This window comes from Crocodylus siamensis, chromosome 1, assembly GCF_052110815.1.
Source record: "Crocodylus siamensis isolate JL-2025a chromosome 1, ASM5211081v1, whole genome shotgun sequence".
NCBI classification, from domain to species: domain Eukaryota; kingdom Metazoa; phylum Chordata; order Crocodylia; family Crocodylidae; genus Crocodylus; species Crocodylus siamensis.
In genome coordinates this window covers 186,509,415-186,535,678 of record NC_143395.1, presented here as the reverse complement: position 1 = coordinate 186,535,678, position 26,264 = coordinate 186,509,415, and the positions used below count along the sequence as shown (strand labels likewise).

The 26,264-nt window shown below is 41.9% G+C and overlaps 1 protein-coding gene across 1 annotated transcript in view; it reads left to right on the top strand.

Moving 5' to 3' along the window:
• The first annotated feature begins 1,915 nt into the window (after nt 1-1,915).
• Nucleotides 1,916-26,264, top strand: part of PCSK2 (proprotein convertase subtilisin/kexin type 2) — a 186,380-nt gene continuing 162,031 nt past the window's right edge. Inside the window, exon 1 of the mRNA XM_090051083.1 lies at nt 1,916-2,353. Coding sequence (XP_089907209.1) covers nt 2,180-2,353 — 174 coding nt within the window. The 5' untranslated portion in view covers nt 1,916-2,179. The remainder of the gene's footprint in view (nt 2,354-26,264) is intronic.

Genomic DNA, 26,264 nt, shown 5'->3' with positions numbered 1-26,264 from the left:
ACAAAATTCCCCAGGAATGTGTCAAATGCATCAACAGAAAAAGAGGTTTATAATGAGGGTGTCACAGGATTCATGAAAATAAAGATGGGTGCTTTTTAAAAATAACACATAACATTATTTTCAGTAACTACCTGCTCTTTAAGAAGGCATTGAAAAACTTTATTTCATTGACATAATCTTTTAAATAGCCTGTGGAGATTTCTTTGCTGCCTGATATCCTATCTATAATATTGTGTTTGTATTTCTTTCAGTATGAGTAATGAATTTGGAAGCCTTTTTAGTGATTTAAACAGACTTTGGATCAGGCCCTGGGTCTCAATTTTTCTTGCTTGAAATAGAGGGGGGGTTTAATCTAGAAGAAGGAAATAAAACATGTCATGACAAATCAAGTCCTATTTGGCTTCTTGTGTTGTCAGAGTGGTTATCTATTCCTTTCTGCTTTTTAGAGTATTTTAGGGCAATGAAAATAAACAGCCTATATATCTATAACCTTTATTGTTATCCTTTGTATTTACACACATCTGCTTTAACCTTTGTACTCCACTATGACTATTTGTAGAATGGATTACTGTAAATTTGCCATTCTGTTTATTTCAAAGTTACTAACTGGTTTATATGCATTATGCTAAAAAAATTGTCAAATGACATGTATGTGTTATTCTTCAGCCTCATGTGTCTTTCTTCTCCACTAAAATATTGGAGGACAATTATAGACTTTTTGAGTGACTCATTAAAAAAATCTGCCCAAAAGTCTGAAATCTAAGGATACTATCATAGGATCAATTCTGCTGTGCTATTTATTCCTGTTAAAGTTTGGAAAAATGATGGTGAGGCTTGTTTCCTAAAAACTGTGCTTCTGCCCCTTCAAATGCTTATCCCAGATGTGAAACCCTATTAATGCATTGTGTGTGTGTCCCTCACCCACTGCTCCTGTCCTTGACTTAGTGAAATAAGACCATAAAGCAAAGTCATAGAGAAGCAGGGCTGGAAGGGATGCCCAGAGGTCATCTAATCCAGCCTGTAGCCTGAAGCAAAATCACTTCTATCAAAACCATCCCCTGCAATGCTTACAACCTCATCTATGAATACCAGAAAAAGCCTGACTGCCTGTGTTTACCTGCTCAGTTGAGTTGCATGTGCTGTTGCTTCACAATGTAAATGGGACTGAACATATCTGGGTTATTTCTGTTCCTTGTTCTTCTACAGAACCCAAGGGTAACATTAGGCAAAGCAATTGCCCGCTCTGTGGTTCAGTTGTAAAAGCAAGCATGATGCTGATCCTAAACTTCCTTTGTAAGGCCCTTTGGGCTCTAATGTTGAAAAGCAATGGACAAGAGCCAACTGTTTACTGTTTGTCTCTCTTGCTCTCAGTGGGCTAGAGGTGTGTGTGTGTGTGTGTGCCTGACAAGTAGTGTGCTTGTCAACTGTTTAGTTGTGTCAAGAAATGTGTGTGCGCGCACCTGTCAAGTAGTGTGTGTATGTGTGTCTCTGCTTGTCAAGGGTATGCATGTGTGAGTGTGCCTGTCAAATGTGTGTGTCCACGCTTGTGTGTGTGTCTGAGTGCGCATGTCAAGTGTGTGTGTTTGTCAAGAAATGTGTGTAAGAGTGTGCTTGTCAGGTGTGTGCATGTGCTTGTCAAAGAATGTGTGGCTGTGCTGGTGTGAGTGTGCTTGCCAGGCGTGTGAGTGCGCCCTGTTAGGACGCCTGGGGCCGAGCAGGGGATGCCCTCGGGCTGGCTCACAGGCGCTGCCCCGCGCCCAAGGCCGCAGGGCTGCCCCGGGCCCGGGTGCCTGGACTCGGCGGGGCGGGCGCGCGGGAGCTGTCCAGGGTGCTGAATCGGGCGGGCGGGTGGAGCCGGCGCGGGCGGCGGGGGGCTCGCACCTCCTCCTCGCCGCCCATTGGCCCCGCCCGGCTGGGCTCGCCTTCAGCCGCCGCTGAGCGATAGATGAGGAGGAGCTGAGCATGCAGATCTGGCAGGCAGCACACACACACACACGCGTGCACACACACGCATACTCACACACGCGCACACACGCCCCAGGATCGGCTCCGGGGCAGCCCAGCCCGCAGGCAGGGCAGATCGCGCTCAGCCCTTCCCTCCGCTCCCTGCCTGCCCTCCTGCTGGATCCCCCTCGGGGTGGCCCCTCAGCCCCCAGCCCCTTCTCGCCGCCACGGAGCCATGAAGACCGCCCAGTGGAAGACCGCCGGGCTCCTCTTCTTGCTGGGGGTCCTTCTGTTTGCCTCTGCCGATAGGGCCATGTACACGAATCAGTTCTGGGTTGAGTTGCATCACGGGGGAGAGGCAGAAGCCAAGCAACTTGCTGCAGAATATGGCTTTAGTGGGGTCCGGAAGGTAAGATCCTCTCCGTTTTTCATTGCATTTGCCGCGCCCGGGTGCCTTGTTTTTGATGGCAGGCTCTGCAAGTTCTTGGGATCCGTGCCTGCATTTCGTAACGAAAGCAGGGCACAAGTGAAGGCAGAGCCCCCTCCTTCCCCCTTCCCCTCATTATGCACTGTGGAATTAGGATGCCCTTCAGCTTCTATTAAGGTCATGCTTGAGCCTGGTGTGTGTCTGTGTGTGTCTGTCCCTGGTTAAGTTGATGGCTTTAGAAAGAATGAGAAATCAGCTGTTTAAACAGACACCTCTGCTTGCCCAACTAGCAAGCAAATGCAAAGGAATGGGGTGACGGGACCCATTTCCTTGCTGTTTGCAAATTATCCCCCAAGTCGTGAGATGCAGCATATTTACTCAGAGCCTGTGCAAAGATCCACTACAGCAGCCCTCTCCCCGGGATTCAGATCAGTGCTTCTTGGATAAAAAACAAGGAGTTTCCCCACATGCTTAGCTGAGTACTTAGCAATTGCTGGGTAAACATCCTCCCATTTAACTTCCGTCCTGAAATATTAGGAAGCAGTTTCTGAACAATAGAAGGCTAGGTGTACACCCACTGGCTTCCGAAAACCTTTCTGTGGTAGATCAGGAAGGAATTGAAATTGCTGACACACAAAAAAGCGTGTTCCAGATCCAGAGCTGAGGGAGCTTTAAACATAACTTAAAATGTTAAGATTTCACATTTGTTTCAACATGAAGTGGCAGGCAGATAGCTACCTCTGTAGTCATGATAATCCCCGAGAGTAGTATGAGAGTTTCAGGGAAGAGAAGCTGCTTGATAAAATGTGATCTATTGACTATTAACAGCTCCTTGACCAGGAGAACTTGAAGCAGGTTTTGAGGCTGGTTTCCAGGAAACTCAGGCAGTCTTACCTAGATTGGGTAAGGTGTCCAATTCAAATAGCAATTCATCCTAGGTAGGGCTCAGTTAGTACAGGGTACAATAAAAATCCAGGGTAGATAAAAGGGATGAGCAGGCCTAGTAGAATATTGATGGCCAATATACTTTGCTCACAGATTGCTCTAGGAACAGGGCCAATGATCAACTGAGGATGGGCTGAGGAAGATTGCCCTGTATAAGCACTGCTAGTTGTTTTCTGTGGTTATGCAATGGGGTGCCTGATCCATGCCCCATTAAAGTGAGTGGGAGTCATGTTAACTTCAGTGAGAGTTGGATTGAGTCCTTGAAATGTTTGACACAAAACAATAGCTGGCTCCAGAACAGCTGCTGCCTCTGGACTGCACTGGCTCAACTCCACTGGGGTTTTATTAGAGAAATGAAGGCAAAATAAATTACTGCTTTGGCTTCATTCCACTCCTGACTGAATGTGTGCTGTTTGATTCTGCTGAAATCCTTGCTTTGGTAGTAACAGGCTCGTATTGCTGGTGCCCTGATGGAAGTATCTTGTTGGGGGGACATCTGTATAAAGATGGGTTTGGGTATTTAAAGCTCCCTGGATGTGGCTGTTTGGCCATCTCACCTCTATCCATCTCCCTTCTATTCAGGACACCTTTGTGCTCTGGGACCATTGGTTGTGACCAGTGAGTCTGGAAGGGATGTTCTGCAAAGTGTTTATTTCTTTTCACCTTTGATTTTTAAATTGGCATAAAGTTTCATAAGACTGTTTTGGGTAGAGGAAAAAGCCAGAGATGAGAGGAGAGAGTAGGGGCTGAGGCTGGAGAAGTGCTACTATCCAGGTGCCCTGGGGAAGGGAATCATGCCATTCCTTTGCCACCCCACACATTAAAAATGGTCCCAGACACATTAGTTCACCTCAAGAGACAGTTTGTCCCTAATCTCATATCTTATCAAAATGCAGCATTGAGAGAAACCTCTTTTTTCCCTTGTGTCCATCAAGGGACCACTTGCTTTCCATATTTTTATGCAGAGAGAACTGTGCTTTGTGGAGTGCTTTTTGGGAGCAAAACTAAAAAAAGATAACCCAGCCCCCAGACTAGCCCATAGCATACACCAGAATCACATTGACATATTGCTCTGCTCTGGTTTGGGTACCCGCTTGTGCTACACGGAGAGATTTCTAGGTTACATGATGTCATTCACAGCCAAGCTGTTTTGCCTCCTGTCCCTCCACGCACACTATCAAATGCCTTCGTTGGGGTGGTCATTTCACCAGAGAGGAAATGTCAAGTGCAGGGTTTACAAAAAATTTTCATGGGTTGTACCAGAGGATAACGCAAAGGAGACAGATAGCTTGTACTTTGAAGAGGAAATCTGCACCACGTCTGGCTCAGAGTTTGATGGCTCTCATCACTGCTTTCTCTTTGCATTAGTAAAAGCATGTGCCAGATACTCTGGTGCCTTTTAAATATTGCAGAACCAAGAAGACTTCTATTTGTCTTGTGTTCCCTGATCTAGTTGCTTTATTATAACCCTACAGTCACCTTCAGTGAGATTAGTAACAGTGCAAGAAAGTTAAACATGGGCACAAATGTATGCAGAATCTGGGTTTTAATGGTACCCTTAGCTGTGAATACATGCTGTACAAATAATAACTGGAGCTATTTTTTTGTTAAACACATGCTTTTAACCTTGAGATCTGTGTTGTATAATGAAAAACAGAAAAAATCAAAAAATGCAGGCGTGCCACAAGGAGCAGTGATGCTTGTTTGCATTCTTTAAATACAAATATTCTCTTGACAATCCAGCAGATTATTGATTTAAGTCAAATTCTTCCACCCTTATTAAACCTGAATAATACCTTATTGTGAAAATAATCATAATATTAAACTGTGGCATCCTGTCATGCAAATTCTATGCAACCTGAATAAAGTAGGCAGATCCAAGTTTTATTTTGTAATGTATTCTATTTGAGTGGCCTCTTCTTCACAGGTACAGGCATTTTACTTGCGTGAAAGTATAGGTTTCATATAGAAGAGGGCTCTTTATATAACTCTTTATATAACTTAGACAACACCATTTACTATTTAAGAGACTCAGTTTTTTTAAAAGACTTTTAAAGCATATTTTTGGTGTTGAGGGGTTTCATTACTAGCAATGAGATATTATGAGTCTGTATAGCATGGGGTGGTTCAACAGCAGATTTCAAGAGAAATAGAATGAAAACATTTGTTTTGAACACTACTGTTAGGAAATGGTCCACATGCATCCAGCTTGTTCTCTTAACAGCCAGACTCCTTTAGTCACACTGCAGTGTATACAACTCTGCAGCTGAGTTAACTGCTCAGCAAACTTAATTAAAAGGGCCATAGCATGACTCTGAGCCCACGATTAAAAAAAAAGTGGGTACTTAAAGTCACACTAAATATTTCTGCATAAATAAGTAATTTGATTGTAACTATGGGATTTAAGCAGGAGCTGCTTCTCATTTAACAGTCAGATGCTTAAAAATGCATCTGATTGATTTCCGATTCTTCCATTTTTTTATTGCATATAAACTTGAACATAAGTTCTTTCTTTCACTGTACTTTCCATGCTTTGATTTGTAAGTTTTAGAGTTTTTGTTTGAAGTTTTCCAAGTTATGTGTGCCTCCTTAAAACAATTCAGTATAGACTTCATTTAAATGGATGATCTTATAAATCAGGCTTATTTGCTTTTTGGCTTTTGATCCTTCTAAACATTCTCAGGTCATGCTGAAATGGATGAGTTTGCTAACTATCTTTGTGTCTCTGAGTCCTAGTCTATATGCCTGTTGAAGATAATTCTGTATTATGCATTTCATAGTGTTCTGTCCAATTTACTTTGTTTTCAAAAAAACCTTGAATTTATTACATGAAGTACTATTCACAAATTTGAATGAAGCATTTTTCTTGGTACAGACTGCAAAAGCAATTCTTAAATTCTACATACTGAGTTTGGCATCCTCAGTTTATACTTGCTGCCTGAAAGAGGCTGTCAGCCATTATAATACAGCATCTCCATGCTTCTATTCCAACACAGAAAAATCAGTTCCTCTCTTAAGTAAAGGCAATTTTGGAGAGCTGTTTTTTGTGGGAGCTGGTGGTATATAAGTACATTTAAAAACAATTTCAGTGAAACATGACATGAAACTTTTTTCCTGCATCGTGATTCTATAACATTTTCAAGATCTTGACTTTGGTTGCTATTCAGGATGGAGAAAAAATAATTCAGAAATGTTGATGGGTTTGTACAACTTTCCTACCTGGTTCTGACATTTTTATTTATTCATATATTTTATTTATTCTGCACGCTGGAATTTGGGCTCCTGAAGAGAATGCAAGCAGGCCTTTTCAATAATACTTTGCACTACTTGCAGCCGATACCTTTTTCTTTGTTACAGACCATGGTGGAAACTTGGGGAGCACAGAGGAATTTACATGGTATGGAAGTCAGTATGGAAGACAAACTGATGTGTCTGTAATTATGGAGGCTCTTTATACCCTACCAAAATGCTCTCAAGTCACTCTTCTACAGTGTTTAGACATAATATAAGTCTCTAAATCTTAACAGAAAGCCATTTTAAAATGTGCTGATATTTAAAATGCAGCCCTACATTTTTATGGACCTAAATGAGTGGGATGTCAGGGAGTATCTGGAATGAGTAATGGATGGAGGTGTTGACTCTTAACATCCTTTAATTTCTACTCAGAGGTTCAGGGGCAGTTTTGGGGGGCGGTTTTTAACTGGCTTCTATGAACATACCTGTGTCTGTATTTTGCGCCCAGGAACATCTTTGCAAAATCTATATGCATTTTTTAGTGTAGCATGAATGCAAGTGCTGGCTTTGGCTACAAGCAAAGAGTGTATATAGATAACAGATTTTCTCTGGTGCATAAACAGATCATTGCATCCTCAAGTGCAGGTGGAAATGTAAAAAAAGAAAAAAGGAGGAGGTCTTTGTATGTATAATTTAGGTCTGTATTTTTTTAAAAGATAGGATCAATTTATGCTCCCACTGAAGTCAACAGGATCAAGCTGAGGCCTCAAATGAAAGTGCTTCTGCACACTAATGCATGTTCAATAATTAATTACCCATCTGTTTATGTAATCTTAGAAGATAAGGACATTCATTCACACAAAGTATTCCTTCATTCTGACACTAAAAGAACCTTTTTAGAAATGTAATATATATTAATGCTTTCATTTACTGGTAAAATAAAAGGTTAGTATATAGAACAGACTTTTAATGCTATATGTGATACTAAAGCAAGAAAACCTACATTCCTTACATATTAATTGTTGAAGCAGCTAGAGTTTGTTGACTGTCTTAGGCACATAAGGGCATGGTACATGTATATTGATGAGGGCCTAAGCTATGCAATTAAGTAGTAGAAAATGTTGATCTGGCTCCTAAAGCTGTGTACGGCTGGGCTTTGATGTGTTTTCTGTGATTAAAATGAAATGCTGCTAATATATAGATATATATCATGTTTCATTTTAATAACAGGAAAATGTGGATTTGGGCTTATTTTTTTTAATCTGAAAAGTGGGGATTTTTTTTAAATCACAGAAAACCAAGATCCCTGCTGATGACTGGCTCCCCATTTCGCAAAAGCCTGAAAGACTGGAGTCAGAGCTATCTGGATTTTGAAGGATACATGCTAGTTAGAAAGGCCATTCTTAGTAGGTGGGATCCAACTATTGCATTGGTGGAGCCTAGATGTGGACCATAGAGGGTTATTTGCTCTTATTTATGTTAATATTAGTGGGCTTACTGCAGAATTACACTGGGGTGGCTAAGAAAAGAAAATTAAAAATAGTGAGTGGCTGGAGAAATGTGAAAGGAGCCTTGTATTGTCATTTCCTTCCATTTCCTTTTGCATGCTGCCAAAAAAATGAAGATATTGTCCTGGTATAGTAGGAAACACCTTAAACTGCTATTCAGCGATGAAGAAACACAACCCACTTAAACACGCGCACTTGCAGAAGGCATAAAAACATAATCAGGAAGATGAATCTATGACATGAGATAAGGAACATCTATGAATCAAGTATTCAACAGCTCTTATTTGGTAGAGACCTGAGTGCTGCGGCATTTACTGGCAATGAACTTTGTAGTTATATCTGAAATAATTATCTATTCATCTGTAGCTTTTCAGATAATTTGTTACTTAATAGCGTAGAATGTCAAATGAGAAGTTCAGAGTTTCCTGGTGCTATTCCCTACCATAATTGCTGTATTACTATTTAGAAGCTTGATGAATTTCTATTTTGTTGCTAAACACATACATTCAAATGTTGCTTTTAGAAATAAGTCCATCAGACTTGGTTATCATTTGTGTAATTTGTAGGAATTATGTAGATACAATATTCTGATTCTGTATAAAGTTGCCTACAATTATACTTTTATTTACTGCACATTACCCAAACTCTTGGTATTGCCTCATTTATAATAGCACTTTCAAAATATAGGAAAACTGAGCAGATGTAGAGACCCAGGAAAGCTTCTTTCTTTTTAAGTTGTGTTTTAGATCTTACAAACATGACTGGAAATGTAGAATTATATATTTTTTGTTTAAAAATGGGTTTAATTATCTCAGTGGCAAACAGAATATTTCAAGGAAAGAAACAGAGACATGCAAACAACTTTTCCAAGAAACAGAGGGCTGGAAAGCAATAAACCAGATTTGCAATTAGTATATATTGATTTAGTTCCATTCATACTAGGCAAGGAACTTCTCTAGTAATGATTGCCTAAAACAGTGGCTCTCAACTTCTTTAGACTCAGGGCACCCCTTGTTAGGTTCAAGGTACTCTTCAGAAAATGCCAGCTCTTCATTTCACTCATTTCTTTGCTATGGAAAAATAATAAAGGAATTCTTCTGTTGCAAAGAAAGATCACAACAGGTCAGAATGTCTTTGACGTTATTATTGCTATTTGAAATATTTCGATTTTAACTTGTGAATACCGTGTAGGTGTTTGAACACTTAACAGTGCTAATATTGCATGGCACTCTTAAAAGAATCTTGAAGCAGCATGAAGTGTCATGGTACCCTGGTTTCCTAAAAATATGGTATGCAGCAGTACTTCTCAAGGACCAGAGACTTCCTTGAGGGTACAGGCCAGTTCAGCAACTAGGCACTGCTCTGAGAGTTAGGAATTCTTCCAAAGAGGCTGATCTGCTCAGAACTGAGGCTCTGCTACCTCTGCACATGGGCTAATGGGTTGATTGATCCTTATGGAAGTGGATCTATTAGAACAGCTCCCACTGACGAGTTGAAGGGAGATCAGAAGAGCCCCTTATTTTAGAGGTGCTTTTTCCTGTTTCAAAGGAGTATTTTCTAAAAGCAGTACTTTCCCTTTCCCTTATGAAGAGGGTCTTGAAAATGTCAGTGATATGGACCCACTGTGGAAGCTTTTGGGAAGAGAGTATGCAGGCAGGACCCTGTAGCCTAACGCAAAACAGGCCAGGTAAATCTGGACTGTATCCTAAAGATCAGTTGAGCAATGCTCCCCACAGTCCTTCAGCTGGTCTCATGTGTAGTGATTCACCCTTGGTGTACAGGAGTTAGTTATAACTGTTTACAAACAAGGGTCTTTGCCACCTACTCCAAAATGCAAAGGCTAGCTCTGCTTGTTTAAATTTCCAGCTCTCACTGGGGCTTCGCCTGAGGCCTCTGACATGCATTACTTTTAAGATGAGATTAACAGGTAATTGTGCCATAAATAGTAACCCAGCCACACATGCAAGTTAACTTAAGGCATGGTAATACAGTAGATGAGCCATAGAATTATTCCACATATAATGTATAGTAACTTTGTGGCTCATTTGTTTCACACTTTAAATGGAACATGTGGCCAGGACCTCTCAATAGCTTGTGTAACACCCAGCTGGTACACTTCCTGCAACAGTAGTAAAGATATTTAGGATTGCCACAGTTCAGTGCCAGCCTCCTCATGTGCGGGGCACTGTATAAGCCTTGTGCTTGGTTTCTGGCCCCAAGTGACAATCAGCTGATTGGTTTCATTTTGCTGGTGCAGGGGGAGCCCAGGCTCATGAGTCTGAGCTCCTCCTGCACCAGCAAGTAAGGCTTGATTTATATTTAATCCCTGATCCCAAAATTGTGCCTCTTGCCATGCATGTGTGGCATGGCAGTAGATGCAATTGTTGGAACCAGGGATCAGTTCCTATTACGTCTTAAAGTGAACATCTGTCAGAGGCTACTCATACAGATCTGCCAAGCTGCAAGTTGTTTATTCTGTCACCACAGTGGCTGTTGCCATCTAGAAAGAGAGTACTATTTCTTCCTCCATCTTTTATTGGTGCTACAAAGAGTATACCAAGGACTCATCACATAGTCCTTGCAACCCTTTCCCCCTCCTGCATTGAAATTACAGAAGCCCAACAGAAAGAAGAGAGGAAAGACCGAGCTGCTGCTGAAGTGTGCACTGTAGCCAATCTTTTCCCCAACCATGACTGTCTGCTTAATCTAGGCTGAAAGGATGAAGAGCCAGAGCTGGGAAGGAGGATGAATCCTTGGTTTACCCTACCCAGCTACTGAAATATATTCATTATTCTGCCTGCCCCTTCACATAAGTAATGGGAGATCACCAGCACCTAGGGGACAGCTGGTCATCATAGCCTGAAAAGCATCCAGAGCCCCAACCACCACCACATCCCACCAGCAGAAAGGACTAACTTTCCACCTGACCAACCACCCCAGCACCACAGGCCTCTAGATGTCTGTCACTCTCCAGTAGAGGTCACACTGCTTACCCCCTAGAGCTGTTGCTGTGAGGGGCATTTGTGAGACACTTAAATAAGCTCCTGTGAGGAGATGGTGGGCTGAGAAGCACAGAGCAAGGAGACGAGATGAAAGATTGACATACTAACGGGAATGGGGCAAAGACAACATGGAGAAAGTAGGTTGTGAGGAAGAGTAACTGTGGGATTTTTTGTGTGGGAGGGAAAGCAAGAGTGAGACCTTATTTATGGATTTCTTTGGGATAAGGCAACATCAGGAAGGAAATCTTAACTAGGGAATGTTACATGTGTTGCCAGCAGAGGCTGATTAGTTAATGAACTTGTTTTAAGGGCACTTTCAACATTATCTGGCACATGGCCCATTCATCTCTTGCATGTCCTACCCACCACACTTCCCATCACAGATTCATGTTAGCTGGAGCCTCTTCAGAGGTTTGATCTACTGCATGCACTGAGCTGAGTCTCTGCCTAGCCTTCCCAGATCCTTCCCCTCCTCTTCATGTGACAGAACCAGAACTGTTCTGTGCTCTCATGAATGAGCTGAATTGCATCAGGATTTGCTACTGAGGTGGCAGAGTATGAAATAACTCTCTTCCTCTCTCACAGTCTCTGTTTCCTTTACTTTTTAATTTTATCTCAATCTGCGCTGTTGGCTTGAAGATCAAGATTTCAACATGAGAAGCAGATAGACAGTTTGACATCAGTGCGGTTACATAATGAACATGAACATGAGCTGTCAATGCCAGACCGCAGCCAGCAAAGCCAACCACACCTTGTCATGCATCCAAAGATGCATCTCAAGTTGGTCCAGAGAGGTGATACTCCCCCTCTACGCGACATTGGTCCGGCCTCAGTTTGGAGTAGCGCATCCAGTACTGGGCACCGCACTTGAAGAAGGATGTGGCCTGCCTTGAGAGCATTCAGAGGAGGGCACCCACTTGATTGGAGGGCAACAGGGCAGGCCCTATGAGGAGAGGCTGAGGGACCTGAACCTGTTCAGCGTCAGCAAGCGGAGGCTGAGGGGGGACTTGGTGGCTCTTTACAAACTCGTTAGGGGAGATCAGCAGCAAATAGGAAGGGCCCTATTCCCCCCAGCAGCACCTGGGGTGATGAGGAATAATGGCCAGAAGCTGCTGGAGAATAGGTTCAGGTTAGAGATTAGGAGGCACTGTTTCACAGTCAAGGTGGCTAGGATCTGGAACCAACTTCCTAGGGAAGTGGTCCTCGCTCCTACGTTGGGTAAATTCAGAAAGAGGTTAGATGAACACCTGTCTGGGGTTGTATGATCCTAGCAGTGGCAGGGGGTTGTATGATCCAGCCAGTGGCAGGGGTTGACTAGCTGATTATTCAGGTCCCTTCTGACCCCTAACTACTATGAAACTATGAAATTACATGAGGACTGAAGCAGCACTAGTGCTATGAATTAAGGTCTGGTCTTTGACAGTAGACCCAGTGAAAGTTAAATATCCCATCACACTATGAAAAAAAGTGCAGAATAACAGAACTGGCTCATTCAGGATATTGCAAGTGAGCTAGGGCCTTTCATTTCTAGGTCAGGAGCTCCTTCTGCTAGGGGCATTTGTGAGACACTTAAATAAGCTCCTGCAAGGACATGGTGGGCTGAGAAGCACAGAGCAAGGAGAGGTGATGCAATGTTGACAGGAGTTCAAGTCTAGTCTTGGTCAACAGCCCAGTTCCTAAGTATGTGTCTTAATTTCAGAACAGAATTATTTGGGTGATTAATTTGTTAACAGCAGGCACATCTACATGAGACGTTTACTATGGCATAGACTAATTAGCTCCAAAGTAACCATTTTGTATTTACATGTGTGGCTCTAGTAAGCTGGAATAAACTAATTAACTCTGCAGCAGAATAGTACTTGTAAATACAAGTATTTACAAATGCCCCTCGCAGAAGGAGCTCCTGACCTAGAAATGAAAGGCCCTGCAATATCCTGAATGAACCAGTTCTGTTATTCTGCATTTTTTTTCATAGTGATGGGATCTTTAACTTTCACTGGGTCTACTGGCAAAGACCAGACCTTAATTGTATTTACAAGTACTATTCTGCTGCAGAGTTTTTCACTTCACAGTAGCACATGTGCAGCTGGCTGGGGGCACAGTGCGGGGGCAGTCAGCTGGCTAGCCCTGCACTGGAGCAGCCTTGTGCCCCAGTCAGCATGTTGAGACAGGTTGGAGGAGCTTTGGGCTGTCAGGCTGACCCCTCAGATAGTCTGCCAGTTGGGGCTACTCTGCTCTGGCTCAATGTGTTGCAGTAGATGCAAGGCAGATGCAATGTAGATGTGATGCTTGGGAGCAATAAACTCCAATGTAACAAGCCCAGAGTTTGTGCCACCTTAATAAGCACATGTAGACACCCTCAGCAAAGCTTTAATGGATTTAGGGAGTGGATATTGTGCCATTAGTCTCAATCCTTTCAGAATTGGACTGAGGTAAATTGTGGGGATACTTGAATTTTTGTTGTACCTGTTCATTATCTAGAGCTGCCAGTCCATCACTTTTTAGGGGAACCAACTCTTTTGAAAATTCAGAAGATAACACTGTTATCCTATACATTTTCTCCTTGCTCCATAAATTCTAAGGTAAAAGTTCTTACATACACCTGAAAATCTTATTGCTGTAACTGTGAGGCATAATTATTAAAGTGAGAAAATTTCTTAGTGTAGGTGCAGTTGAATTGGTATGAAAGTGCTAACGTGCCTAGCGTAGTACAGTTCAGCAAAGCAAAATAAAATATGACTGCATTTATCCTTGGGCTTTTACCAGTATAATTGCCTAAGTAAAAAAACAAAACAAAACTGTAATTAACATAGTTAAAAATTTTAAAAATTAGTAATTAACACAGTTAAAAAATTTTAAGTGCAAATTATGTTTGAATACAACATATTTCTGTTCCATACTTCTGTCCTTTTTTGTTCAGGCACCCAGAGATAATTCTGGTAAACAAACCTACTTCCAACAAAATAGTTGTCAAGGAGTTGTTGGATTATGGATAGAAATTATTTGGGGAATCATTTCAAGTATCAAATCCTGAGAAAATTGAAAGTTCACTGACAATTTTGTGAACTGAGAAAAGAAGCTAAATGAATAAAATAAATGATTAGTTATGATTCACTCAGCTCATTCACTCAGCTCTAATTAAAAATATCATACATAAAAAAACCCCACTTGTGCGGTTTCTATTTGTAAAATATTTGGCTAATTCTTGAAAGAATTTCAATTGCAAAATAAAGTACAGGATCTTATGGATATAATATTTATCTTTTTTCATACACTGTTATCCTTGTGATAGGCAGATCATATTAATTTGTGTGCATGTGTGTGTATGTATATACATACATTTGTGTGTGTGTACATATATGTATCTGTATATTCATATATATATATATATATATATATATATATACACACATGCGTGTATATATTGTGTTAAGTATATGCTGGCTGTGTCTACATGAGATGCTAACTGCACATTAGGCTAATAACACTGTGCAGTATCGTGCCATGGCAAAAATCATACTAATAGCCTACTACACAGTTTTTTAGGCTAATGCACAGTAAGCGTCACTAAATAACCATTCACCGGTGCTACTGTGCAGTTACTCTAAGTATTACATATTTAATTAGTACTTAAGAAAGTACTAAACTAAATGCTCAGTATCTAAGGTACATTAATGGGCAGACACGCTGACATACATATATATATACATATATGTATATATATGTGTGTGTTAGGTGCGTGTGTGTATTGTGTTAGGTGTGTAGGTACAGTTCATTTTATATATATATATATACAAGTTCATTAGGGCTATGCAAAGCTTCAGGTGGTGACACAATTTGGAGGAGATTTGGTGGCCGAATCTCTGAATCCAAATCGAATCAGGGGACCAATTTAAAGGGCCAAATCAATTCAAAGCTCTCTTCAGAAAAGATTTGGAGAGCTTTGATGATTCAGGAAGTCCCCGGCGGCTGCAGCAGGTTGCTGGAGCCGGACTCAGAACTGGTAAGTACTGGGCAGGGAAGGGGACCACAGGGGGACCCCTGCCAGCTCCCCCTGGCCCCTCCCCACTTCCCCCATCACCCCAACCCTTGCCCCGGTGCTCACTGGATGTTGCCAGGTGGGGGGGGGCAATCCCTGCTATCCCCCACTGCCGCACACTGCACGGGGAGCTCTGCATGAGCCCCCTGATTCCGCCCTACTCCTCCAGCTCTGCCATGGCTGCCCTGCCTGCCCCAGCTCTGACCCTTTAAGAAAAAAAAAAAACAGAGAAAAGCCCGGGGACTCACTGGCTCCTACCATAGCCTTGGGATTTTGAGGGCTTGTGCAGAGCCCCCACATAGCGCAGGGCAGTGTGGGGCAGTGAGGATCACCACCCCGCCATAGAAATGGTGAATGTAGGGCTTTTCTTCTTCCTTTTTTTCTGCTGGGGTGGGGCACAGGGGGGCCTCCCAGCACACTCCCTGGCAGACACTGAAGAGGAACAGAAGTACTTCTGGTCCATTTCTGGGTCTGCTGCCAAGCACACTGGGGAGCTCCCTGCACTCCTGTGGGACAGTCCATGCACCCCAGTATTGCATTCATGAGCCACCTGCTACCTAGAAGTATGTAAAAAAACCCATTTAAACCTATATATCTTGACTTCAAAAAAGCTTTTGATCTGGTATCCCATGATCACCTCTTGGCCAAACTGGCCGGTTGTGGCCTTGGCTCCACCACGATCCACTGGCTGGGAAATTGGCTCCGTGGTCGGACCCAGAGGGTTGTGATTGATGGCAGTCACTCATCGTGGTGCCCTGTGACCAGTGGGGTCCCTCAAGGCTCTGTCCTGGGACCCATCCTGTTCAACATCTTCATTAACGATGTGGACATTGGAGTCAGGAGTGGACTGGCCAAGTTCACCGATGACACCAAACTTTGGGGCAAAGCATCCGCGCCAGAGGACAGGCGGGTGATCCAGGATGACCTGGACAAACTCAGCAAATGGGCAGACGAGAACCTCATGGTGTTTAACACCGAAAAATGCAAGGTTCTCCACCTTGGGAGGAAAAACCTGCAGCATCCTTATAGGCTCGGCAGCGCTACATTGGTTAGCACTACAGAAGAAAGAGACTTGGGGGCCATCATTGACCACAAGATGAACATGAGCCTGCAATGCGATGCTGCGGCTAGTAAAGTGACCAAAACGCTGGCTTGCATCCATAGACGCTTCTCGAGCAAATCCCGGGACGTCATTCTCCCCTTGTACTCGGCCTTGGTGAGGCCGCAGCTGGAGTACTGCGTCCAGTTTTGGGCTCCACAATTCAAAAAGGATGTGGAGAAGCTTGAGAGAGTCCAGAGGAGAGCCACGTGCATGATCAGAGGTCAGGAAAACAGATCTTACGATGACAGGCTGAGAGCCATGGGACTCTTTAGCCTGGAAAAGCGTAGGCTCAGGGGTGATCTGATGGCCACCTATAAATTTATGAAGGGTGACCACCAGGATCTGGGGGAACGTTTGTTCACCAGAGCGCCCCAAGGGATGACGAGGTCGAACGGTCACAAACTCCTGCAAGACCTTTTCAGGCTGGACATAAGGAAGAATTTCTTTACTGTCCGAGCCCCCAAGGTCTGGAACAGTCTGCCAGCGGAGGTGGTTCAAGCACCTACATTGAACACCTTCAAGAGTAAACTGGATGCTTATCTTGCTGGGATCCTATGACCCCAGCTGACTTCCTGCCCTTTGGGCAGGGGGCTGGACTCGATGATCTCCCGAGGTCCCTTCCAGCCCTAATGTCTATGAAATCTATGAAATCTATGTCTATGTCCAAATCGCCAAATCTTTCTGAATCTTTCCGAATCAATTCAGAGGGTTCCAATTCAATTTGCAGAGATTCAAGGGTCCTCTGATTCGATTTGGATTTGGAGATTTGGCCACTGAATCAGGCTGAATCTCCACTGAATCGAATCAGGGGCCAGAGCTATGCACAGCCCTAGTGAGTATGTCTGCCACAGCTCTTTTAAAGTTGCCCAAGAGAATTTGGTGTGCTTATTGCAAGTCAATGTGAAACACATGTTGAAAAATCTGACCCTATGCTGCTAAAATTAATGTAGATTTTATGATAACCTAAATGGTGAGGGTCTGTTTTGGGGAACAAGAGAATCACAATTTTTTCTTTGGTGCTGTTTGAAAATCTCCCATGGCCATCACATGTCATAGAGCAGCAATTGGATAACTACTTGGCTTCCATTATTATGAAGCCAGATCCTGAGGTTCTAATTCACATGAACTTCATTCTTAGTCAGTGACTGCTGAGGGACTTACTAATCACACTGGATAAGGAAATCTGGGTATGGCCCATCATTATTATTTTTCATTTTGGGTGCATTTGGATTTTGTGTGCATAAAATGGATAATGATGTATCTCATGCACCCAAGTGAAAAAAAGGACGCAACTAGCGATGTCAGCTATTATCTACCTTTCCAATTAAATCTTCAATGCAGATGTCACAGTCCTAACTTAGTTCTCTCTGGGCACATCTGCACATGTCCCTGTTTTAGTACTAAAAGCATGCCCCTAATGCTTCAATACTAAAAGCATTGCTAAAAACAACTTGTACTAAATGACTATGCAGTAACCACCAGTACTGTGCAGTTCCAGTGTCTCTTGGGTTGTTTTCAACCCTATTGTGCAGTAGCAACAAACTAATGTGCAGTAGGTCATTGTTACTGCACAGTAGCCATGGTGTAATGCTTAGTGCCTGCTGAAGTTACGTTACTGTAGCGAGCTACATCACTGTAGCACATTACTATGGTGATGTTGCATCTGGTGTAGATGCTCCCAGTGTACATAAAAGAAATGGAAAGAATGACCTCAATATTTGCATAGAACCCAGTCAGCAATTGTGTGTTCCAGCTACCCATGACTGGCCTGGTGTAGTTACTCATCAGTTCCTTATGGGCAGATAATTTTGCTAGAGCACCATTCCCCGATTGCTAGCATATAAAAACATAAAAACCTGAAAAATAATGTTTATATATATGTTTTTGTGTGTGTGTAAATGTTTTTCAGTATGAAGAGAAATAGGGCTATTTGAATATCAAACAACAGCTACATGATTTTTCTGGTAACTAAGAAAACACATAGGATGCCTTAAAACCCTACTCTCTGTCTTCTCAGGCATAGTTGTATTTTTCCCTGAAGTGTTTGTGGAAGCGAATGAGTGAAATTAACAAACCTCTTCATGGTTGTGATTCCTAGGCCATGAGCTCTCTAGAGCAGAGACTGGTTTTTGTCTTAATTATTTGTCTGGCACAATAGCAATCCTTGGTTGGGGCTTTGAGCATAACCACAATCCAGACAATTAATTGTAAATTTCTATACCATGGATACTTCACTCTTTCATTGATCACCTAATAGGGTTGAACTAGTCCCTCACCGCATCTGAACAACCTTGAGATGCTTGTGTGCATGTGGTCAGGGTATATTGAACATCAGAACCCAGCATTAGATTCTGTTTTTCAAAGGCCCCTCATGTTAAAATGCCTGGGACTATGGAACCAGATCCTAACATCTGAAATATGACATGTCTGAAATTCAGTTCTACATTTTCCATTATAATCCAGGCTTAAAACAATTGTGCTTCTTCTCTCTCACACATGTATCCATTCAAGCACTTTCATACAATTACAGATCCTTTGGGGCTACAGCTCAGGAAAAGATTAAAATAACCAAGCCAAAAATATTCAGATCTTTCTTTTATTCTTTCTTTTATTTTCCCCCACATAGTATCCAGTCTCTGTCATTTTTCCCTTTCCCAATGCATCCAAAATATATGGCATATCAGTAAACAAGCCAGTATGCCAGGATATAAAGGAAGGTAAACACTGAGCAACTAATTCAAAATGTACACTTGCCTTGCTTGATTGATGTAATAAAAGAAAGATAACATATCAGCACGCAGTAGTTTAACCTCAATTTATGCCGGCAATAAATTGCTGGCATTTATTAATTGGTATTAACAACCACAAAGAGCTTTATTTTGAAGCTGCCTAAAAGTTCAGTGAGCTTGGGCTTTGGGTGATAGCCTATTGATTTCCTCCCCCACTTTCAGCACTGCCACTCATGTGATGGTTGGTTTCATCTTCTCTGTCCCCTTGTATCAGGAACTCAGTTATCCATGGCATTAGACCAGCTGCTGTCTCATGCTGGCATGAACATAGAATATTCCCTAGGGTTCTGCTGGATTACTTTAGACTAACAGCCTCATAAAGGAGAGCTGAATTTGACCCAGAAATGGTCATGTGACAATGTCAAAACTCCTAACAAGAGTGTTTTGTCAACCACTAAAGAAAGAACTTAAGGGGAATGAGGAAAACTGTGCTATCCTTGATATTTCTGTCATTTTCCTCTCTCCTTTTTCTGTTCTGTATTTTACAGTACACCTCCACCCCACCTTTGTCCTAGATTCCAAATGCTGATTTGTTAAAAATAAAACATACAAAGGACATACCCAGATAAGCATGCACATGCCAGGGTGCATGTTTCCTGTGGCATAAAAAGCAGTTGTATATATTTGTGCAACTGCTTTTTGTCCCAGGGCACACCCTTGCCACATGCTCTGGCATGTGGCAAATTGACCTGGGTAGGATAGGCAAGGCTGGGGCCAGCAAAGAGCTTTACCTGGAGTCCTGGGGGACTTCTGGGGCAGCAGAAGCATCTATCTGGCTGTTAGGAGCCTGGCCTACAGCCAGAGTGTGACCCTATCAAGCCAGACTCCATTTCTGGTGGCTCATGTAATAGCTGTATGTGCCACAATGCTTTTTGTAGTGGTGGATTTTTTTTACACCCAGACCACCAAGTGTTGAATTTTGGTGCTGCGCTGCAAATTAGCAGCGTGGCAAACAGGTGCATGTGTGTCACATGCAGTTTGCAGCACCTCAAGATTACAGCTTTGAAGTGCTGCAAATTGCACATGTGCACTTATCTTGACGTGCCTAAAGGGTTCGTTTTTGTCTCTGGTTGCCTCAAAAATCTTAAAACCTCTTCTCTTTTACAATTATCGCATGTGCACCTGTGAACTGGAAAACACATTCACTGTGGTTCAATAGCAGAGACATCTATCTGTGTGGAGAGTTTTTTCCCAAGTGCTTATTACTAGGAAAGCTGTTATGGAGGTTTGGAAAAAAGCATAAGTTTTTGTCACAAAAAGAGTCAAAATATTTGCACAGATATTGATAAACCCAGATTTAGCACTTGTACATGGTTATCTGCTTGTACCTATTATCTGCTTTCTGGGATATTTGTGTTGATGTAACCAACAATTTTATTCTATCTCAACTCTTTTTATTTATAGAGCTCCCTGATTTAGACCTTAAACTTGTGATTGAACTTCTATGTTCCAAATCAATACAGCATTTAAGTGCATGTTAATGAGACATTGAGGCTGAGGGCACTTTAAGCACATGATTTGCTGAACAGAGATGGAATTAAATCATTCTTGAGTGCTTTGTGAACTGAAGATTCAATAACCATGTCTTGTCAGCTCAGACTTTTCTACCTCATCAGAGCTTAGTAAGAGTCTTCACCAGGGAGCTAACTTTCTGCCTGTTGGTGCCAGCATTGGGGGCTCTGCCTTATGTTTCAAGATACTCAAGTGACTTCTACCTGAAGTTTTGAGCTAAAGTGCCCCACATTGCAGCATTCTCTTTGCTGAGAAAACACTCAATTTTGTTTCTTGTAGCAACAAAAAGAAGGGAGGAAAGGCCAAAATCTCATTACACTGGCTCTATTAGTAGCAACAGTTGTTTTCAGAAATACTTGTTCTGTTTAGTTAAAAATTATACTCTTTTCCTTAAATTCTGAGGTGATAAATGTATAGGGGTATTTTTCAGTCTTAGTAACATGGTTTTTCCTTTAGGCAGATATACTGATATGAAGAGGAAATTTCTACCATATATTGAGTGTCAGACAGGCACCCCCCTATATAAATATATAATAATTACATTGAGCAGTTTATATTTTCACAACACTGTATAAACATTAATTAATGAATCCCAATGAAATACAAGGTGGTTAAACAAGTGAAACACAAAGGTGATGTACTCTAAGCACTTGCACTGCCTGTTAAAATGGAGCAGAGTTTCATAGATTTATTTAATACATTTCATAGACATTTGGGCTGGAAGGGACCTCAAAAGATCATCGAGTCCAGCCCCCTGCCTCAGGGTCAGGAAGTCAACAGGGGTCATAGGATCCCAGCAAGATAAAAACTGCTTTTTTTTTCAATTGGTGTGAAAAATCAAGTAAGTACCTTGGCCTCGCCCAAACTGCAGATAAGGATCAGAGCTATAGCTTCCAGCTCCCAATCCATTGCTCTGTTCAGGAAAGACTAATGTTAAAGCTATTTTTAGTTTTATGACCCTCCCACCCCCAGACAGATAACTCTACCCATGGACCAACCAACCCCCTTCCTGCAGACCCACCAACCTCCCCACAAGGTCCCATGAAAACCCTCTTGGACCCACCAAGCCCCCTCCCCTCCCATGGACCTGCTAGCTCTCCTTGATCTTATCTACCCCTCTCCTGAGCCCAGCTTTCTTAGAGCTCATTCTCAACGCAGCTACCGGGCCCAGTGAATATGTGCACAAGTGGGGACCTGATCTAGGAGCACATGGCTTAAAGCAAGCCATGTGATCATAGACAAGGTGCTGCAAATGTGTGCACATGCCCTTACAGACTAACTAGTTCAGAGATGCATCAGCTTTTGTGCTGACAACTTACTTTGTCAGTGGATTTGCAGATAGGGGTTTGAAATATTTAGAATCTAAATGATGTGTGTCTTGATTTCGCACCCTTGATCTCTGTTTAAGAACTGTATGGATTTCAGCTTCTAATGAATTTCTATTTACTTTATTAATTCAAATAATGTAGTACGTTTATCTGTTTCTGTAGTTGTTCGGGAGCTATTAGCGGAGCCATTTAGAACCTCTGGGTCTCTGTACATGTGCTCTGGGATGGGGATGGGTGTTTTAATTAGAGTGGCTCTCTGACAGCTGCTCTAATTAAATTGTCACAGTGTTATGTATATTCAGTGTCCCATGTTTCCAAATGGCTGTGGGGGTACTTTGACTAAAGCTTGTTTGATGAGTTTTAGTTAAAATGCCCCTGCTGGCATTTTGAAATGTGGGATGTTGAATCCACGCGATGGTGAGGACTTGCTTAACTGAGTCTGGTCTGATGCATTTGAATTAGAATGCATCGGAGCACATGTATAGAGACCCTCTGGTTTCTGCAGTTCTTTTCATAGCATCTGATTAAGTAGGCTGTCACCTACAAAAGCTGATGCCTCTCTGAACAAGTTAGGTGCTAACCTGCCCTGCCTTCTGTGTTTCAAGCACTTGTAATAAACACCAATGAAACAAAGAGTCAGAGTGACAAAACTATTAAGGAAGAAGGAGGTGGTTCCTCTCTTTCCAAGTTGTTCAGTTGTTACAGCACTCACCAGTCATGTTGGAGATCCATGTTATTTTCTCCTTTGCCTACAGGGCTCTCATCCCTTCTCCCACAGGGGTGCCTATTAGGAAGCTGTGTATTCTAGAATGGGATGTTGGCTGTTTCCTCTGTTGAACTTGTTCTCCTTAAGTAGACTTTTTGAGCCAGAGAGAGAGTGAGAGTAAGAGTGAGAGATTCTTTAGTCCAGTGTTTTGGACATCTAAACTCCCTGAATGTATGTACTTAGATTGACCTAACCCTAGCTAACTTGATTTAAATGTGATCTAAGTATAATGTCTGCATGTACCCTAAGTTGCCATGCTTCCTGTCTTTTACCTGACTTCAGGGCATGGTTTTGAGATAGATTTCCCTTGTTAGCAATCCAATCTTCTTCTGATTTAGAGTACAGGCAGTCTTCGACTTACAATGTTTCAAGTTACAACATTTCGTACTTACAACATGTATAAATTGACACCCTGTTTCAATTTTACAATGCTAGTTTCAACTTACAATGCTTGATCTGATGCAAGCCATGACAGCGAACAACTTTGCTATGTTGCTTATCTACCTGGAGAACATCTGTCCAAGCTTCCTTGGACACTTTCTTTAAGAAAGCAGGCAAGACTCCAGATAAACTTGCAGCCAACTTCTCTCCTGAGAAGACTCCAGCCAAGAACCCTTCAAAAAGTCCATCAAAGTCACCTCAAAGAAGTCCTTCCAAATCAATATGATTGCTATTTACAATATATATATATTAATGTTATATTACTCATCTATAATTGATCCAGTACAGAATTCTGGCGTATTTTTGGTGAAAATAAGATATTGGGCCTTGGTTCAGGAGCAAATCGCCCATTTATAACATTGTTTCCTATGAGAAAATTGGTTCTGAATTACAACATTTTGACTTAAGACGCAGTTTTCAGGAACCAATTGTGTCATAAGTCTGAGGACTGCCTGTAGTCACTACAGCAGTCTAGCAAATCCAGAACTTTGATTTTCCTGGCATTCATTATGATTATACAAAACCCAAATGCTCCATATTGATTAATACAAACTCTGTTCAATCTGAAATTAAATTTCTAATTATTTTTCATATGGTGAGAAAATCAATTTTTGGATCACTACAGTGCTTTTTTTTTTGTCCATTCAACTGCCAAACTGAAAAAATAAATCTATTCTATGCTTAGTGCTATTTGAGAGATATTATGCTTACTGGCAGCCACTAAGCATTGCATAAAATGGACAGAACTCAGTTTCACCTGTTTTTGCCAGTAAGGCCAGTTCCACCCCTACCCACTCCTGCTCTATGGTATGTTCAATTGATACTGATGCTCAGAGGCAGCTGAGTGTGCTGGAGAGCAGAAGGAGGGGGTTCTGGAGGTTGTCTCTTTTTGGCACTCAGAAAATATAGTTACTCTCCTAAGCAGGAAAGATGTGAACAACAACATGCTTCATTTATTTCTGCATTAAAGTTAGAGAGTGTCTAACAAAGAAAGAACCTCATGGGCATATTTAGAATTTTGAAAAGGGAGTGCTGATGATGCACTGTATCACCACATATAAAAACAATACATATTTCTCCAATTAAAATAAACTAGAAGCTCAACTAATATGCTGGGGGACTAGAGCTATATTATTCAGTTTAAGATCGAAGCAAAAAAATTTAACTTCATTGAAATGAGTTAAACCAATCTGTAGGACTGTTAAAGAGGAGATTCATTACCAGGAGCAGCAAATAGACAGCAGAATGGCAGAATAATGGATAGCTTGATTGGTGGATATAAAGACCATTCAAAAGAAGAGAGGGGTAGAGAGGGGAATGAAGAGTTTAGAAGGGATCTGGTAGATTACTATGAACCATGAGGTCAAGTGACTCCCTCAGCACTTCCCGACTAGAAATTTTGCTGCCACTTCCAGGCAGTTGGTTTTAAACTTTGGATAGACCAGAAATTGAAGGGGGATGCAAGGATACCAGTATATCCCCCCATAAATCTTGCCCTGGAGAACATGAATTTTTTCTCTCAGATTTGAGATATATATATCATGAGCTTCACATTTGAGAGGAATTGACAGACTTTGCTCAGAGAAAGCAATAATCATATTGAACTGTTCCTGGAGTATTGGTTCTTATGTTCAGAATAACACTCAAGTTATTGAGATCATTACTGGTCTCTGAATGATGAGCTTGTACTGAAAGATGTTTCATTATAGGGGCTCAGCACTAGCATTCACCAGGTCAAAGTCTTGAACAAAAAATCCAGAAATAGGAAGAAGGAACAAACGGGACTGATTACAGGGATTGTGCAGGCAGAGGAAGAAGAAATCTAGTTAGTTTTGGGTAACCTTAAAAACAAAAAAATTGCAAAAGAGTAGTGGTAGTCTGAGAGAAGTATGCAGATGTCACATTCTGGTGTCATTTACACTACCCCCCTGAAACCTTCATCAGGGTAAATGCTATAAGAATCATGACCTTGTTAGCTAGAGACTGATTTTATTTAACTGTCTTTTAAAGTTTGAAGGCTGAGTGACATTCACCAAAACTGTCAGTCTCAATTTTGCATCCCTTGCACTCTCTGTTGAAGAAAACTGCTTGGATTTCAGTTTCTTGTGAATTCCTATTTTCTTTCTTTCTTTAAATAATATATCATGTTTATCTGTGTGTGGTTGTCACAGAACCATTTAGCTGAATAATTTTGTGAGGCTGCATTTCATTTTCTTAGTGGCCATATCTAGCAGTAAAGAAAGGAAGAAGCTGCTGACAGAAATTCACAATAAGTATACTTTTTTCCGATGTTCCATGATTCTTTTGTTTCTCAGCATGGATGCAGCATTCTTTTTCCTGTAGCATTGTTGGCACTAATGCCCAGAGAAGTAACCATTGGTCAGGTTCTCAGTTGCATGATAATGGTGCTTTATGCAGTACAAAGATAGGGGAAACTTCCTCAATCCCTGTGTAGGAACAATTAAAAGGAACTTGAGATTCTTTTAAAGGTGTCATGGGGTGCTGCATAATCCTAGGTATGCGAGCACCTACGTATGATTTACAAGATAAACCAAGAGATTTCAAATAGGAGCCCATAGGGTGCTGACAGAAGTGATGCTTTGTCACATAATTGGCCCCCTGAAAGTGCTCTACAGCCATGCCCTGACAGAAGTGCACAGCTGCAGGGCATTTTAGAAGTGCCCAATCCTGCAACAAACCCCAGACCAAGCTCCCTCCTCTCCCTTCCCCACCCCCATCCTGAAGACAGCACCAGAGCAGGGGGCAGGGGGGAGCTAGGGGAAAGAAACTGCAGACATGCAGCCAGCTCCAAAGTGGAGCTCAATCCACCACCACCCTGGAGCCAACAGAGAATGTCTGTTGGGTTGGAGGTGGGAGCGGAGAGGGATTGCTGTAACTCATGGTACTTTCTGTGAAGTGCAATGAGTTACAGTGGGGGAGCTGCACATCTGCCAACACCCTCAGTGTCAGAATCTTTTTTTAAAAACTAGACCCATGTGATTCATGATAGTGAAATTTAAATTCTAACAATTTTAATTCAGAAACAAATTAATTCTGGCAGTGTTTTACAGGAACTTTGCACTAGTATAAATGGTTACACAAATTACAGAGCACAATAGAGTTAGGTCTTAACTATCTATCGAAAGTATCTAGTATATAGATGCTGTATACTATGTAGATAAACCTTTCATGGTTTTATTTCCTTCCCTGGCCCTACATTTATTAAA